At 30.5% G+C, this 18,703-nt stretch overlaps 2 protein-coding genes across 2 annotated transcripts in view; one reads left to right on the top strand and one right to left on the bottom strand.

Moving 5' to 3' along the window:
• The first annotated feature begins 1,337 nt into the window (after nucleotides 1-1,337).
• Nucleotides 1,338-10,140, top strand: Pburs (bursicon subunit partner of burs). Its single transcript, XM_088271226.1, has 3 exons — nucleotides 1,338-1,702; nucleotides 4,894-5,018; nucleotides 9,029-10,140. Exons 1-3 carry the CDS (start codon nucleotides 1,585-1,587, stop codon nucleotides 9,197-9,199), a joined length of 414 nt encoding a protein of 137 aa, XP_088127352.1. The 5' UTR covers nucleotides 1,338-1,584; the 3' UTR covers nucleotides 9,200-10,140.
• A 4,909-nt stretch (nucleotides 10,141-15,049) lies between these two features.
• The window catches only part of AkhR (Adipokinetic hormone receptor), a 39,646-nt gene continuing 35,992 nt past the window's right edge, over nucleotides 15,050-18,703 (bottom strand). The window contains exon 6 of the mRNA XM_088271189.1: nucleotides 15,050-16,614. Coding sequence (XP_088127315.1) covers nucleotides 16,386-16,614 — 229 coding nt within the window. The 3' untranslated portion in view covers nucleotides 15,050-16,385. The remainder of the gene's footprint in view (nucleotides 16,615-18,703) is intronic.

The following is an 18,703-nucleotide window of genomic DNA, read 5'->3' as shown; positions in this document are numbered from 1 at the left end:
ACAATTAAGAGATAATAATTACTTAGGTTTTTTTCGATAGTTTCAGACGAAATATATAAAACAAGTTTCAACATTTGAATTATACTTTCCAATACGAAAATCATGTGGTATAATAATTTGATTATGAAAATTAACAATAAATTGATATTAATGATTAAAAGTCATAAGAAACTAATAACATAAATTACAATGTTAAAGGAAAATTACCGCTTTGGAGCAAGAAACTCGACCAATATTGATTTATGGTAATATATAATGAATAATGTAATATGTCCCTAATATGCTCGAGTTTAGCAAAAACGTCTGTATTAGGATAATATAGAAATATATTTAACCTAATATTCAAATTACACACAATGTTGTATCGTTTGTTATACCTATTTATTAAAAGTGGCTCGTAATAATATCGTGGTGGGCTAGTTCCATAAGCGTTAAGGGTCGTGTTGGAGCTGCGGGGATTCTTGTGAACACGGAAACCATTTTATTACAAACCATAAAAATTTCTATTCATCTTTTGTCCTTCTTATGAAGCTACAGTATTATTAGAAAAGCATGGGACTTTTTTTATTAAATTCTTCTCTGACTCTTGCTTACACTCGATGGTGCATAGGGCACTTTATTCGATTGATAACAAAGTAAAAATTTCAAATTGCATTTTTTACATGATCGTCTTAGATAAAGTCGAAGTAATTAATTTAGCAACAGGCACAAACAAGATCTTTCAGCGGAAAACGCATTCAAAATCCAGTCTTATTTAGTATGAAGATCGCCAGGATTTTAAAGGCAAAATAATGTTTCATGACAGCTTTTTAAGATTCATGTTTGATAAGCGAAATATTCGGCGAACCTTTTTTGGTCGATGATGCAATCCAGTGTTGACCTCGTGTGTTTTATTTATTTTTAAATAATCGAAAAGCGTTGTATGATATTTAAGGACGTTTATTAAGGAAGAATTATTTCGGAAAAAATGTTTTAACGTTAAAATCAAGTAGGTAAACATAATATGCTATATGTGCCTTTTGAAATAAAACGATTAATCGACATCTCTATAAGCAACTTACAGAGTTAAAATTTCGAAAGTACCTATTCAAATTACAAAACGATTCATAGTTTTTCGTCAAAATCTGTAATTTTACAATATTACCTACCCTATTTTGTATATTATATACCTTCATCTCGTACATATAAATTATTCATCACATAATTAAAAGCATAATATTCAAAATATTTTGATTTTTATTGTCAGAAATAAATACGAGCATGTACATTATATTCGTACATACATGTATGTAACGTTATTTCTGGGCAGTCTGTCGCTATAATGGGGCGTTGTAGTTATTTAAGTGTTTGATAAATGTCAGTAAGATCTCGTATAAAAGGGAAAAATTTCTCCATCCCACATCATTCCCATTCTTTTCCCACCAGTACACCCGTGATACATTTTTTAAACAAAGTCCCATTTTCTTTGTTATTATGGCGATTGAAATAATTTAAGTACAACGGGTTTAAAAAGTGCATTTAAAAAACGTACGCGTTTTTCAGGACTGAGTCCTGTTTTTAAATATTTTTTTTAAATCAAAAAGCATGGTGCTGAAGTTGAAATTTTTAAAATATGTTTGTTTTGTTGTGTCGCTGTTTATGGTTATTGCAAATGCCGAGGAAAGCTGCGAGACTTTGCCGACTGAAATACATCTAACAAAAGGTTTCAATTAACAGTTATTTAATACATACAATTGTTTCATTAAATTAATATATATATATATATATATATATATATATATATATATATATATATATATATATATATATATATATATATATATATATATATATATATATATATATATAATATATATAAATACATATATAGTAAACGCAATAATTAGAAGATTGGAAAAGACGCATCTCCTGGCGTTGGTAGGCACATTACAAATCTTTCAACGCGGAGAACCACCATAAAAAGAAAAATATAAATTTTCAATGTAGAGGAGAAAATATAAGAAAGTACAGCAGTAGTACCATTGCTTATTCATCTTCTGATCCCTATCCTCATTCAATGTTGCATAGAACACTGCATTGGATTGAAGCGGTGTCAACTTGATCATTAATTTTATGAAAGCGAGGCAATCAATCCTGTACAAACTATTTGTTCTTGGACATAGGAGTGGAGTTATTTGATATTATAGGATACGGATGAAGTATGTGAAGGATCTCGGTGTGAAAGACATTAATGCTATATGGGAAAGGGAATAGAGGAGAAATAGTAGGTGGGAAAAGGAGTATACTAGTAATGGTAAGGGCACCCGGGATACATACACGTTCTTGTATTGTTTCGACACTTTTTGTGGTAAAAGGGGTGGAAAGCTTCCAAATTTAACTTCATCGGTCAAAAAAACTAATGATGTCGCGTTGGTTGTCACATTTTGTTTTATTTCGACTGAAATAAATATAGTTTTATCTACCTTATTTCTTAACGGATAATTCTATTGAAATATAATTTTATCTACCTTATTTCTTAACGGATACTTCTATCGAAATATATTTTCAATATATTCATGTATTTGTTAATAAAAAAACGTTATAATGTTTTTTTTTTGTTATTTAAGGCCATACGTAAGTTTTTTAATAAAAAACTTCCGAACAAAATTCATCGGATCTAAATATTATTTTAATTACTCACTCTAAAACATTTTGTGCTAAATTCATTCATCGTTTAAATGTGATTAACTTTTTCTGGAAAACTTTTTTCTGACGAAAATACTGTTAATTACAATATTACATCGCAGATGCTTGAGTGAAATGAAGCTAATAATGAAAAAAAAAACAGATATTAACACGATGACAGAAAAATGGCAAAATTGCCAAAATTGGAGTACTTAATTACTTTTGCTTGAACGCTCGCGCTATCAGATTTTCGCGCCATTTTTGGTCGTTATCTAATTTTATTTTGCGAGAAAGCACAGCGCAGCATTTTTATATTTTTACGAAAATCGTATTATGAAATATAACCCTTTTTTGTTATGGACATGTTATGTTTTCATGAATTTATTTGGCAGTGTTTTTAAGGTAGTATCCAACCATTTTAAAATACATTTACTTGTTTAATACCACTAATTGTTAAACTATATTGGGAAACGTTTTTCTATGCACCAACATTATCAAACATCGTATAAAAGTAATATTGAGTGCATCAAAACTCATGTCACAGTAAAGGTTATTAATTGGTAGTATTTACCAAGTAAACGTGTTTTTTCAAATGTATAACTGATCTTGATTTATGTATTAATTTTAAATCAAACACAGATTTTTTGGGTATACTAAGTTGTATTTTATTAACAAAAAACACATAAAAAATTATATTGTGACAATTGTTTCGCCTTGTTAGGGCATTATCAAACTAATGCCCTAACAAGGCGAAACAATTGTCACAATATAATTTTTTATGTGTTTTTTGTTAATAAAATACAACTTAGTATACCCAAAAAATCTGTGTTTGATTTAAAATTAATACATAAATTAAAATGGAGTTCTACAAATTAAAAGCCAAGTCAATAAATAAAAAAATAAATAAAAAAAATAAAAAAAACTGATCTTGTTACTCATATCTCATGAAGTCTGCCTCATTTGGTTGTAAAAACGGACAACTACATTTTGCGGAATGTCTGGCTCGGTAATATAGTGGTTAATAATACATTTACCATCGTACCATGTATAAGGTTTCGAATTCGATTTAGATAAGGTTAACAAAATAAGTGTTTTTACTCTTGTTAATACAATTTTGGCACTGAAGTGCAAGACTGATGGAAACTCTGTCGTTTGATCGAGGATTGCTATATGGCTGGAATGGTCTGTGGCTGGTATACTCGTACATTGGATGGAAATAAGGTTGGTTAACTTTCTGTGAAAATTCGACATCATTTCGATTTATTTTAAATGTTTCGAAAGTGAAAAAGAATAAATTTGAACAAGAATTTGTGAGGCCGGGGAGTCAAATAAATATAAGTGATTTTCACTTTAATATTTATGTAATATCTATACCAATCCGAAGCGCGGGACTGATCACCTTGACGAGGATAGCACTGGGTCCGTGAGATGCAGTGCCCTGTGTACCGTTAGGTGCACATGAGGGTGAGAAAAAGGAGATTGTGAAGGTGTGCCATATGTAAATAATAATTTAGGGTTGAGAGTCTGTTAACGTACAAATTACCATAACCATAGACATTTGAAATGGCAAACGAGTTAACACACAGTAAGATTCTAGGAAAACACTGTTATTAGAAACTTAGTTTTTGGTTAAAACTAAATAAACAATATGCCCAATCAAGTTTCTTGGAATGCCATATTTGATGCAATTCATTACTGTCAGATTTTTGAATTGTGTATGTGCATATTTTTCCTATTTTTTTTTTAAATTGTGTTAGAGAATATCAACGATATTTGCTTGCCGAAATGGTTTATCAGGGATACGAAGAGTACTTTTCTTTGTTTTCATCATTGTTTTCATCTTTGTTTCAACATTGTTTTCCCACGCCTACAGGTCGCGATTGCCATATCAACCTCTTACCTCTGGGAACTGGGAAGGGTGAAGAGCCCGTTCGTAGGTTTTATTTGGTTCAACCAATGCTTGGAATATGTCACTCATGCTCTTCTTTGCACCGTGTACTTCAAGAGTGGTTCAGCTTCTACCTCAAACTTACTTATAGTCCTCGATAGTCCTCATCCAAACCAAACCAAATCCAAAAAGGAATGCCCTTTCAAGTTATCTTCTGTTTCATCTGTTCCCCGTTTCTGACCATGGTCGCTATAATGGGAGTAGATAAGACTATCAAGCTGTAGTAGGGGTGCCTATTTATTGATTCTCGTTCAATATTGATGATATTCTTCGGTTCGCAGATGAGTATGACGAGATCGGACGCCTGGTGAGGACGTGCAACGGTGACGTGGCCATTAACAAGTGCGAGGGAACTTGCACCAGTCAGGTGCAACCCTCCGTCATCACTCCAACTGGTTTCCTCAAGGTAGGCGGTTCCTAGTTCCTATCGCAGTTATCCAAAATGTCCATATTATTACTTTTACTAATGACAAATTCACTTTAGTTAGGCAGATCAATTACAGGTCGGCTTACATATCGCTTACTCCTTTCAAGAACGTCATAAATCAAAAAACTTGATTTTTCAGGAAAACGTTTTTAAAGTTTAAAAATTTAACACAATGTATTAAAAATAAATATCAAGCCACTCATTGAACTTTTTACTGTGCAACAGATCTTTTTAGGTAAAACCTGAAGGTTTTTTCTCCATTTGAAAAATATTTAGTATATTTATGAAAATAAATTAAACAATGCATTTTCTTCAAAATGCAAAAACAACATTTTCTGCCCTGTAGCGGGTAAATATTAAGTTGAAAATATGCCTCTTTTGCTGGGAAATAGTAAATTTTCTGGGCATTCCGAAAACATGCACAACTGAAAATTTTCGATTTTTGATTTATGACGTTCTTGAAAGGAGTGAGCGATATATGTAAAAGTGTTACATATCAATTACTTGTACAGATCCAATAACAAAATAAGAGTATAAAATAACAGTTTTTCACATGAAATATTAGTATTTTCAAAAAGCTGTGGGAACGATATCGAAGGCGATACTGGAATGAGAATGTAAACAGAATGTCAGATGACAGACCTCCACGTATCGGCCTTCATGGAAACCCTGAAGGACGCAGCCCCCCAGGCAGACCTCCAGAAAGGTGGAGAGTTAGCTAGCAGTCAATATCCCAAGAGCGACAGGCGGAGGCACAAATAGATCTAGAGGTTCTATACAGAAAAGAAGCCAAAAAGCTCGGGTGCGACGGGAGGGTGGAAAAGGGGAAAATCAATGGTCAAATCAGTAAAGAGGATAATAATTGCATTAGAATAAACAGTAAGTCAATGTTCTTTATGTGGATTATTTTCTTAAAATATTTACCATTATTTTTACTAACCAGAAAATAAGTGATAAATAAACATATAATTTTTTTTATTGTGGCCTTAGAACAACAAAGTTTCATCATTCCCAAATTGCTATGCATTTTCCCTTCAACAAATACAATTATAAAATATTTTTTTGGAAAAAATATTTTGTGTTGTATTTCGTCATAAAGGTATTCTTTAAAATAATTAATTGAGAGCCTTAGTATATTCTGCTTATCATAAAAATCACAGTTTGCCTTGTAAGAAATTTGAGAAATTTCATATTTTTATTGTCTCATGAAAAAATATATAGCTATGGTATGGGGATTCTAAGAAACAGTTTTAGGAATTTATTTGTAATAATTGATCACCTTCCATCGTGTAACTATTTAACAAGTAAACACGGCAGTAGTGAAATAACCTATGCACCTCTCTGCCATAGGTCATTCACAATCTGTGAATGAAGCCAGAGAGAATATATAAAAATATATAGCTATGGTATGGGGATTCTAAGAAACAGTTTTAGGAATTTATTTGTAATAATTGATCACCTTCCATCGTGTAACTATTTAACAAGTAAACACGGCAGTAGTGAAATAACCTATGCACCTCTCTGCCATAGGTCATTCACAATCTGTGAATGAAGCCAGAGAGAATATATAAAAATATATAGCTATGGTATGGGGATTCTAAGAAACAGTTTTAGGAATTTATTTGTAATAATTGATCACCTTCCATCGTGTAACTATTTAACAAGTAAACACGGCAGTAGTGAAATAACCTATGCACCTCTCTGCCATAGGTCATTCACAATCTGTGAATGAAGCCAGAGAGAATATATAAAAATATATAGCTATGGTATGGGGATTCTAAGAAACAGTTTTAGGAATTTATTTGTAATAATTGATCACCTTCCATCGTGTAACTATTTAACAAGTAAACACGGCAGTAGTGAAATAACCTATGCACCTCTCTGCCATAGGTCATTCACAATCTGTGAATGAAGCCAGAGAGAATATATAAAAATATATAGCTATGGTATGGGGATTCTAAGAAACAGTTTTAGGAATTTATTTGTAATAATTGATCACCTTCCATCGTGTAACTATTTAACAAGTAAACACGGCAGTAGTGAAATAACCTATGCACCTCTCTGCCATAGGTCATTCACAATCTGTGAATGAAGCCAGAGAGAATATATAAAAATATATAGCTATGGTATGGGGATTCTAAGAAACAGTTTTAGGAATTTATTTGTAATAATTGATCACCTTCCATCGTGTAACTATTTAACAAGTAAACACGGCAGTAGTGAAATAACCTATGCACCTCTCTGCCATAGGTCATTCACAATCTGTGAATGAAGCCAGAGAGAATATATAAAAATATATAGCTATGGTATGGGGATTCTAAGAAACAGTTTTAGGAATTTATTTGTAATAATTGATCACCTTCCATCGTGTAACTATTTAACAAGTAAACACGGCAGTAGTGAAATAACCTATGCACCTCTCTGCCATAGGTCATTCACAATCTGTGAATGAAGCCAGAGAGAATATATAAAAATATATAGCTATGGTATGGGGATTCTAAGAAACAGTTTTAGGAATTTATTTGTAATAATTGATCACCTTCCATCGTGTAACTATTTAACAAGTAAACACGGCAGCAGTGAAATAACCTATGCACCTCTCTGCCATAGGTCATTCACAATCTGTGAATGAAGCCAGAGAGAATATATACAAATATATAGCTATGGTATGGGGATTCTAAGAAACAGTTTTAGGAATTTATTTGTAATAATTGATCACCTTCCATCGTGTAACTATTTAACAAGTAAACACGGCAGTAGTGAAATAACCTATGCACCTCTCTGCCATAGGTCATTCACAATCTGTGAATGAAGCCAGAGAGAATATATAAAAATATATAGCTATGGTATGGGGATTCTAAGAAACAGTTTTAGGAATTTATTTGTAATAATTGATCACCTTCCATCGTGTAACTATTTAACAAGTAAACACGGCAGTAGTGAAATAACCTATGCACCTCTCTGCCATAGGTCATTCACAATCTGTGAATGAAGCCAGAGAGAATATATAAAAATATATAGCTATGGTATGGGGATTCTAAGAAACAGTTTTAGGAATTTATTTGTAATAATTGATCACCTTCCATCGTGTAACTATTTAACAAGTAAACACGGCAGTAGTGAAATAACCTATGCACCTCTCTGCCATAGGTCATTCACAATCTGTGAATGAAGCCAGAGAGAATATATAAAAATATATAGCTATGGTATGGGGATTCTAAGAAACAGTTTTAGGAATTTATTTGTAATAATTGATCACCTTCCATCGTGTAACTATTTAACAAGTAAACACGGCAGCAGTGAAATAACCTATGCACCTCTCTGCCATAGGTCATTCACAATCTGTGAATGAAGCCAGAGAGAATATATACAAATATTGAAAATTTAACCTTTTTAAAAAGCTAGGTAACATTCTTCTTACCCTTATCCAGACCCAATGGTGCATAAGGCACTGCATCTTGATCGTTACTTATATGAAGGCAAGGCGATCATCTTAGCGCTTCAGGGACCAGTCTAGGGTATTATGAAATAAAAAATAGAGTGTTAAATCACTATTATTTATTTTCACCTCTGCCTGTAAATCGAACCCGGGACCTTCAGAACTGTAGCTAAGCACGCTAACGATTACACCAAGGAGGTAGACAAGATAGTGCGTCTTTATATATATATGTATCATAAATATTAAAAAGTGATATTAAAAACATATCGTAGTCATACAGGAGAAAGTGACCAAGTGCATTTTTAACAAAAATGTTATTATTGACTATTTGATATCTTACTAGCTCAATATTGCCCTGAAAAAAATTCCAAAGGATTTTAAACTTGGAAGGAATATATTGACTTGTTTAAAATGACTAACTGCATTGATGTTTATTTTCTTGCTAAGCGAAAGTGATTTAAATGACCCTCCTGAACATTTTACGTTTTGTTAGTAGGTCACTTTCTCCTGTACGACTTCGATATGCATGTATTTGTTGGGCGCGTTTCAGGAATGCTACTGCTGCCGAGAGACTTTTCTTCGTGAGCGCATAATAACCCTGACCCACTGCTACGACCCGGACGGGATGCGCTTCTCGGCTCCCGAGATGGCGGCCATGGACCTCAAGCTGAAGGAGCCGACCGACTGCAAGTGCTACAAGTGCGGCGACTTCAGCAGGTAGGCCGGACGCCCCACGGACCTTCACACCGCCCACATCTGCCAGAGGAAAATCCACACCCAATATTCATTTCAAACTCTCCTGTAACTTAATGCGAATAGAAAAGATTATGAAACATCTCTAAGCTTGTTCTCTTAGATGATTACGAAGTCTTTGTTTACTTAGACCCCGAGTTACGTATTCTACAACTTTCATCTACAGAGCAGGATTTTCATGGAACGTAAGATTTACCCAAGCAGGAGCTGATATTTTTAAAAGCAAATTGTTTGTTTTTACTTGATTCCGCTGTTATGCAGATTTTTCACAAAAATCGTGTTTATTTTTCAAACTAAAAATCTAAATAAAGACAAATATTTGCTAGTAGAAATATTTTTGCTTTTGAAAATGCCGTTTTTGATTATTATGTTTTCTGATTTTTTGTCTTCCATTGCCATTAATTTTTTTGATAAATTAAAGATTATTTCTAAAAGTTTTTAATTAATTGAAAATGGGCTTAAGATTTTTCTCTTTAAAGATGTGAAGAATAATTTGATCAATATTATATGTATTCCTTCGCGAACCACCGCCGCAGTTCCTATGAAAGTCAGTGATTACGTATTTTACCAATAAAATAAAATTTATTAAGAATTTTTCCATAGAAATAAAAATAAATAATTAAAAAGGTTCTTATTAAATTTGTCAACTTATTTCAAATACCGGAGTTGAGGGCGCATTACCCGATTTTTACATAATATAGCGTTTTTTTTAAGTTAAATAAGCATTGAAAAATATTTAAAAAAATAGACATTACAAGACTATGTCGAAGCTTGAGAATTGAAGCCAAAGGCTATATATTGGCTCTATTAATATTGAAATTTTATTTCATTCACACCTTGACATGTTAGTTGATAAGATCTTTAAGTATATCACATTTTGGGAATAGAAATAAAACTCTCACTTGGAAATTATTGTTTTATTTTTGTCATTATATATGTATATGTATATATATTGGTTTTTATTTTATTTTAACCAAAATATGTATAACTCGGGTACGTTATTAGATCATTGGGAGCATTGTACAATTATTCACAAAAATGCAGGACTCAAATGGAAAATTTAAAGAATCTGAGAAATGTATTTATAGTATAATGTAATATCGCAATACCTATATATTTTTTTAAAAATAATAATCGACAAGTATTCATAAACTTATCTGAAAGGATTTTACGATTTGGGTGTATACATTTTATTATTCGGCAGCGTTCTTTAAAAACCTCTCACCCTTACTTACCCGTATTTGGGATATTCAACAACAATAAAAAAAAAACAAAAAACAAAATACAAACGGCTAGGGGTAAAAACGATTAATTAGCTTTTGTAAGAGTATTCCATACATTCAGTACCACAAAGTATCTACGTACAACACATATTTCACCACATTTATTTATTCTATTGATAATCTAGAATAATTTTTATTCTTTAAAACAGCCATTAACATTTTATTTTAATAATTACTTGATTTGAATAAATAAACTATGTTTCATGTTCGACAATACGATGTACATTTAGTCATATTACACCTACTGATACAAATAAGCGCTACTTTCCCCGAAATGGTGGGACAACGTGTTACATTTTTTAGGAAATAATTTACATTAAATATAAATCACATTGAATAATTGCAAATATCATAATGTATCGAGAATATTTAGTGACAATATATTTTTATCTAGTTACATTTATTTAACAGCTATTTGTTTACTCAATATAATATTGATAAAATACGGAATGCTTTTTTTATACCTTTATTTGTTTTAAATACGTATTGAAAACATAAATTATTATCTTCACTAGCTCGGTAGCCCTATGATCAGTTCCTATAGCGTGTCCCTCGCTCACATAGTCGCAATAAACTGATACTTGACGCTTTCCCGATAACGGGATATGCCTCGTGGCTGAGTACGTCCACTCCGAACAATTTGGAGAGACTCGCATATTGGAAGAGGCTAAAGCTCCCCATTTTTATATGAATGTCTCACATTCATAACTTCTTAAAAAATAAATACAAAACGATCATAACATATTGTAACAAAACGCGATACACATTTAGATGGGTATGTGATTAAATAATTTAGTTTGAGTTGGGAAAAACGCCGGCAACTCGGAACGACCGGTGTCATTTCGGTTTCAATTTGATTCAATTCCTTTGGCGCGTGCGACGCGCGGCGATTTTTGTATTATACTAAAAAGGGAATGTCGCCAACTGTGACATTTCCAAGCGAAGTGTGTCCTCGGACTTGGACGAATATCGAATATTGTAAATAATTTCAATTTTATTCCGTAGAAGAATAAGGGAAATTCGCCTTCATTCAAAATTGTCCTATAAGATAATATTTCAAAGTAACACTCGATTTACTAATTAATTTAAGATAATTATTTGCTTTTTTTAAGTTACATTCACATTTTTTTTAAATTTCGTACTATTTTTGTGTGCCTAATCGGCTCGATAATAAAACCAGGTATCCAATTGTGGTAGAGTGCGTTAGAATCTAGAAATTCTGATTCAGAGTCCTCGAAACTTTCCACGGGACCGCAGCCCGACGCCTTTCTTATCGCAAGACCAAATGCGGAGAAGTTTCGCAATATATTTATTTCATGATTGATCGGCCACAGCCGACTAATCCCTCCCGATCCTTTCACTGAATATACGACTAGAAACAAAGAACCAAACCTTTCAAACGTTGAATTAGCCTTTTACGTTATGTATAAGCAAGGTAAAACAATACCGCTCCCACAATCAAAAGCGAGATAATATTGTATCTGTACTGGTAGGTACAAACAAAAGTTTTTTTTTACCCATTTTCTTTTAAGTTCTATATAAAAATGGAATATCCACTTTTTGCCCACGCCTTAATATATCACAACAGCTTTTTTTCTAGGAGTAAAGTAAAGAGAAAATATATTTTCAAAACACATAATGTAATCCTAATTTTTTCATTATTTTTATGTATTTTTACGATCCAAAAAAAATCACGGTAAGTGTGATATGTTAAACAACAATTAGGTACCCATATTTTAGCATGTGAGTCTGAATGTGCCATCGGGATTAATTAAAAGTTGAGAGTGTACTCGGATAAAGTATTTTTTTAATTGTGTAGGTACCTAATGAATTAAGTGAACTAATGAGTAATTTTATTTTGAAAATGAAATGAATACGTTGTTATGTTATTATGTAATGAAAACGAGTAAATATCGAATACGAATTTTGTTATTTTAATACTGATACGTATGTATTATACAAGCATAAACACACTGATAGTGCAATATGTGTAGGTACCTAGCTATTAAACATTTTATAATTATATCATAATACCCGTACAAATATTCTTAAAATAAAAATCCAATATTTGATATCCTTATAACATACACCAAAAATTGCCCATATTATCATATGAAACATCCACAAGTTCAATAATAGTATTATGAATTCTCTTTAAATTTATCTTTAAATGTCATAAGTACATAAAACCCCTGACAGTTATATAAACGCATCATTCAATGCCCTGTGCACCACTTGGGTGTGGATAGAGACCAAAACTACAAAAAAACAACGAAATTTGAAAAATATGCAGCTTTAAATTATAATTACTATTTTTTAAAACCAAAACAGCTAAACAGTTCAGCCACACTTTGATTATCAGGTTTATCCTGACTTACTTGATTTTTTTTCTCAGGATTTCAATTTTTAAAATAACTTATATGATATTTTATATACAGTACCTAATATAATTTTAATTTATATCCACCTTTGCACTAACCATCTCGATGACTTAGGATATACATATATATATAAATATGTATATATATATATATATATATATATATATATATATATATATATATATATATATATATATATATATATATATATATATAATATATATATATATATATATATATATATATATATATATATATATATATATATATATATATATATATATATATATATATATATATATTTTTTATATAGATTTTTTTTCTCAGGATTTCAATTTTTAAAATAACTTATATGATATTTTATATACAGTACCTAATATAATTTTAATTTATATCCACCTTTGCACTAACCATCTCGATGACTTAGGATATACATATATATATAAATATATGTATATATATATATATATATATATATATATATATATATATATATATATATATATATATATATATATATATATATATATATATATATATATATATATATATATGGCAAAAGGCAATCCGCTATGTATAACTATAACTATTATAATTTAAGTGAGTAAATTTTCAAATAAGGTTTTAAGGGGATGTATTTGTGGACGGAGAGTCTACTTCCGCCGGAAGGACGAGTGAGGAAGCTCCAGGGACTCTCCGCAGCTGTTGAGGTCACGCTTGTTCCCGGAGCGCTGAGTTGGGACTCTGCGACTGCTTCCCTGAAGAAAAATATCACATTACACAATCATCAGACAATATTTAAAAAAAAAAACATGTCTTATGTTGCGTCACGTTTACGAAAAATTATTTTCAATTTATTCAAATTAAGAAATAGTCGACAAAATAAATCATTAAATATATGGTTTTCATCCCACAAAGATCATTTCTTCTTTTAGAACACCTACCAGTTTAATATGTCATATATCCTTATTATACCCTTTTTATTACCCTTTTTATAAATTTACCATTAAGTTTGATTACGTATCAAGTTATTTTCCAAAAGGGTGGCAAGAAGGTAATAATACAAAACGGAAGGAATGGGTGAGGATGAAAAAATAAAAACATAAATAAAAAAAACAACATTTATGTTACAAAAAATACAAAACATTTAAAAATATAAATAATGAGTGTTACACGGACCAATAACATAACATGAATATATATATATATATATATATATATATATATATATATATATATATATATATATATATATATATATATATATATATATATATATAAATATATATATATATATATATATATATATATATATAAATATATAAATATACATATATATATATATATATATATATATATATATATATATATATATATATATATTTATATATATATATATATATATATATATATATATATATATATATATATATATATATATATATATATATATATATATTTATATATATATATATATATATATATAAATATATACATATATATATATATATATATATATATATATATATATATATATATATATATATATATATATATATATATATATATATATATATATATATATATATATATATATATATATATATATATATATATATATATATATATTTAATTTTTATTATTATTAAAAAAACGAATCTAAATCCTAAAAGTACAATTTGGAATTGCTGATTATACTACCGTATATATCATATCGATAATTTTCTTTTAAAAATGCATTGTACTAGCTAAAGTTTAAAATAAATAAATATTTCTTTGATTCCTAGTTTAATTAAGTAATCACTAACTTAATGGCTATCCTAAATATGGTATTTAATAATATAATTACAATTTTACGTGGAACGTAGAACGTAGACGACGAAGGTAAAAGAAAGGTTATTTCGGTATACAGGTACAAAGTAAAAAAAAAACATTTATATTTCTCCATTTCAAACTTATTCCACAGCCACTTGTTGATATAAGGGATCTTACTATAATGGCAATTAAAAAATAAGCCACCTTTTGACATTAAAAACATTTATTTTCAATAAAAATTACAATATAATCTCTCACCTCATTTCATATTTTTGAATATATTCATATAAATATAATATTTGGAAATTTATATGTGTTTCAATCCTTTACTTTTCATTCTTTTAATATCAAGGATTCCTTGTGTTTTGTTATTTAGAAATTAAACAATTTTATATTTATAAAATTGTAAAAATAATTCATCTACATTTAATAAATTAAAATTAAAATAACATTCTTACTCGTTGGTGACTAAAGTCTTTCAAAGTCAAATTTCAAATGAAAGTTTTCAACCAAATTTATTTACTCTCAAGACTAAAAATACAAAAAAAACTTTGATAGGATATTCTTAAAGTGATTTTAAACTCTATTATTTAAAAGGAATAAAATGGAAAATCCAAATATCGATTATATAAGTGAGCCACAGTTATGTGAATGGTCGAAAGGTACTCCTATTTTCGTATTTCTTCATATTTGAAATTTTTACATAGTTAAATGACCATTTTTATTAAATGTCTATATTATATAGTTCTGATATATAATATAGCCGAATAATAAATAACCTATAATATTCCAGTTCGTTTGATTTATAATTATAAGGGGTTTTTATGGTTTTATCTGAAAAGCAAGGTGTACATTGATCGTCCAAAACTCCAAGCCAGTAGTACCCCTACGCCATAGAAAGTGCTCAAAACGAGGAGAAGCTTGGATCATTGGATACTGTTGACTTTTCGTGTTACTAAAATAAATCAAACGCAGATTTTTTGTTCCCGAGATATTTGATAACGAAATCCACTACTACTTAATGGCTCACCCTATCTTTATGATTTCCCTCACTCCTTTCAAGAACGTCATAAATAAAAAATCGTCGATTTTCAGTTGTGCATGTTTTCGGAATGCCCAGAAAATGTACTATATCCCAGCAAAAAGGCATATTTTTAACTTAATATTTACCCGCTACAGGGCAGAAAGTGTCGTTTTTGCAATATGATATATTTATTTTTAATACGTTGTATTATATTTTTAAACTTTAAAAACGTTCTCCTAAAAAATCAAGTTTTTTGACATATGACGTTCTTAAAAGGAGTGAGCGATTTATGAAAACCAAAACCTAATTATTATTTAAATTTATTATTGATAATATAAATAATTACATTCATTCGGCAGTCACTTTGTGGAAATATCTATCTAGTTTTATTTTAAGTTTTGCTTTATGTATACCATTAATTCTTAAAATCTATTGTGACATTCCGCATTATACGGTGTTTGAAAATATGAAACACGTGTCACAATAGATTTGAAGAAATAGTGGTATTTACCAAGTAAAACTTAAATAAAAAATGGATAGAATAATTATTGTCAACTCGAGTCATCTAAATTGAAACTGCACGAATCTTTAGGAACCTATGTTTCGAATTTCATTTACGATATGATTGTTTTGGCTGAGTTCGGTATGTAGTTATTCTACGGTCCTGAGGGAGGAGATGGAGAGTGACGTCATGCGAGAGTCGCTGCGCGTGGCGCGCGTGGGTTGGGGGGCGCGCGTGCGCGTTACCTGCGCGCGCGCCCGCACGTTGAAGGCGCCGTACACGAGCGGGTTCATGCACGAGTTGGTGCACGCGAACAGGAACAGGCCGCGCTGCACGCGGTGGTCCACCTGCAGCGCCGACTGCCGGTCTATCCAGAACCTGTAACGAAACATCGCCACGTTTATTCATTGGTGGGATTATTGCTATAGTTTTGTAAAACAATATCTTCGAGCCAGACAATAACAACTACTTATTATGGCCAAGCTGTTTTGAAATTACATGTAAGTGATAAAAGATGGGATGACATTGTCCCCGTCGCGGGTGGTAAGTGGATTGAAAAAGCCCTAACGAGAGAAGTCTTAAAAAAGAGGCCTACATCCAGTAGTAAGAGAATAAATATAAAAGTATATAGTTGCAGTGTCAACACTTAATTAATTAGTTATTTAATACTCAATATTTGCGATTGCGATTTTGCATATTGACAGTACCGTAAATTAAAGATACAGTGTAGGAATAAAATAATTGATATCTTGCATTTGTCTCCGCATCCAATGGTCCATAGAGCATCTTATACGATCGATGTTGTGTTGTGTTGTGTTGTCATATTTATCTTGACCTCCCAGGATACGAATCGGAGTGAAAAAAAAATTGTGGATAATGTGTGGGTAATACTGTGAGAACAGTCGATAATTTTTTTATGACCAAATTTAAAAATATTTTTTTAACTTAATTATATTGAAAAGTGATGCACATTATCAACAGGACAATAAATTTACCATTTAAAAAAATGTATATTAAAAATTGTTTAATTTATTACTGGTTAAAAATGTAATAGGAGATGACAGAAAGTATGAATCATGAAAAAATGTGATTTATTTTTAAAATAAATGTTTTAATTATTATTAGTTGAGTATTGTAGAATGGTTAGTGCTAGTTATTAATAATAATTTGTTGCAATAAGATGCATAAGTTTATAGGATATAAAATACTAAATATCCAAGATATAACTGTAATATTCATTATCTTCGAACGAGGATGTTACTGAGCCAAGTGTATAAGTATTTTTCTTTGACTAATATTTGAACTCAAATGATGCATAGGGCACCTCATTGAATTCACACGGTGTTTACTTGTCGTTGATTATATGAAGGCATAGTAAAAAGTCCTGCGCTCCGGTTCTGAGAGAAAAGGGGAACGCATTTGAGAGAAGGAACAGAAGACTTACGTAAAGGAAATCAGGGTGAGGGACATTATTGTTTTATGGGAATGAATCATTTGGTCACTGCTAATGTGTACGAGTCAGATAAAATTATGTGAGAAATAAGATCACTTTTCCAAAATGAGATGTTTGCTTACTTATTGATTTTTTTATCAAAAGATCCCTTTACACCACCAGGATTTCTCCATTTCAAATGCTGAAACATTTTCATCTTTATTTCCAGGGGAATTAATTAGAGTCCCGAGAGGATTCTTGGAATATCTATTGTACAAGTCTTACATGTACGCGAGTATAGCGTATAGAAGTGAGCTTAATGAAGTTTGCGAAGATGTTCTCGTTCTTGTATTATTTTGAAGAATGTAATTATTTCCCCGGGCAACAATTTAATCTTGTACACCAAAATGACTTATTTTACAAACAAACTGGGACCAGTAATTCTTTTCATACCTTCACATTCATCTGGGCCTAAAACACAACTAAAAATACTTAATTTTGACTTGTTCAAGTGTAATGTTTAAGAAATTAAAAAGAGAAAAGTCCATTTCATCAAAAGAATCGAACCCGAAACCTTCGAGTGAAGCCATTCAATCAATGTGTCAGAAGAAGTGTTTATATAATGACATTATGATATCAACAAATTAATTGTAATACAATTTCGTAACTTCCAATCACATTCATGTGTAGGTAAATGTGAACTTTCTTTAGGCCTCCAGCATACGAAATAACTGATTTCCTTGTTTTGATGTTTTTAACGATTTCGTAGATAGAAAATACTGTGGTATCTCAAAGAACTAATCTTTTAGAAATCTTTAAGCTTAAAGCTTTGGGTTTTACCCTCTTGTTTTTGAACGTAGATACAGAAGTAAGAACTTTAAGCTGTAATCTCGGTTCTAATCCGAATCTAACAATCTTGTTATATTCCTTTCCGGTACTTACAATCGCGCAAATAAGATTATTGTGTTATGTAAGATATTCCGAATTATTTATAAACAATGAATAATGATTAAAAAAAAATAATAAAAAAATGCA

The sequence above is a fragment of the Brachycentrus maculatus genome, unplaced genomic scaffold (assembly GCF_059751285.1).
Source record: "Brachycentrus maculatus isolate JH-2025_06_01 unplaced genomic scaffold, ASM5975128v1 h1tg000421l, whole genome shotgun sequence".
In the NCBI taxonomy this organism is placed as follows: Eukaryota; Metazoa; Arthropoda; class Insecta; order Trichoptera; family Brachycentridae; genus Brachycentrus; species Brachycentrus maculatus.
The sequence above is the reverse complement of the archived record's forward strand: the minus strand, read 5'-3'. Positions and strand labels throughout refer to the sequence as shown.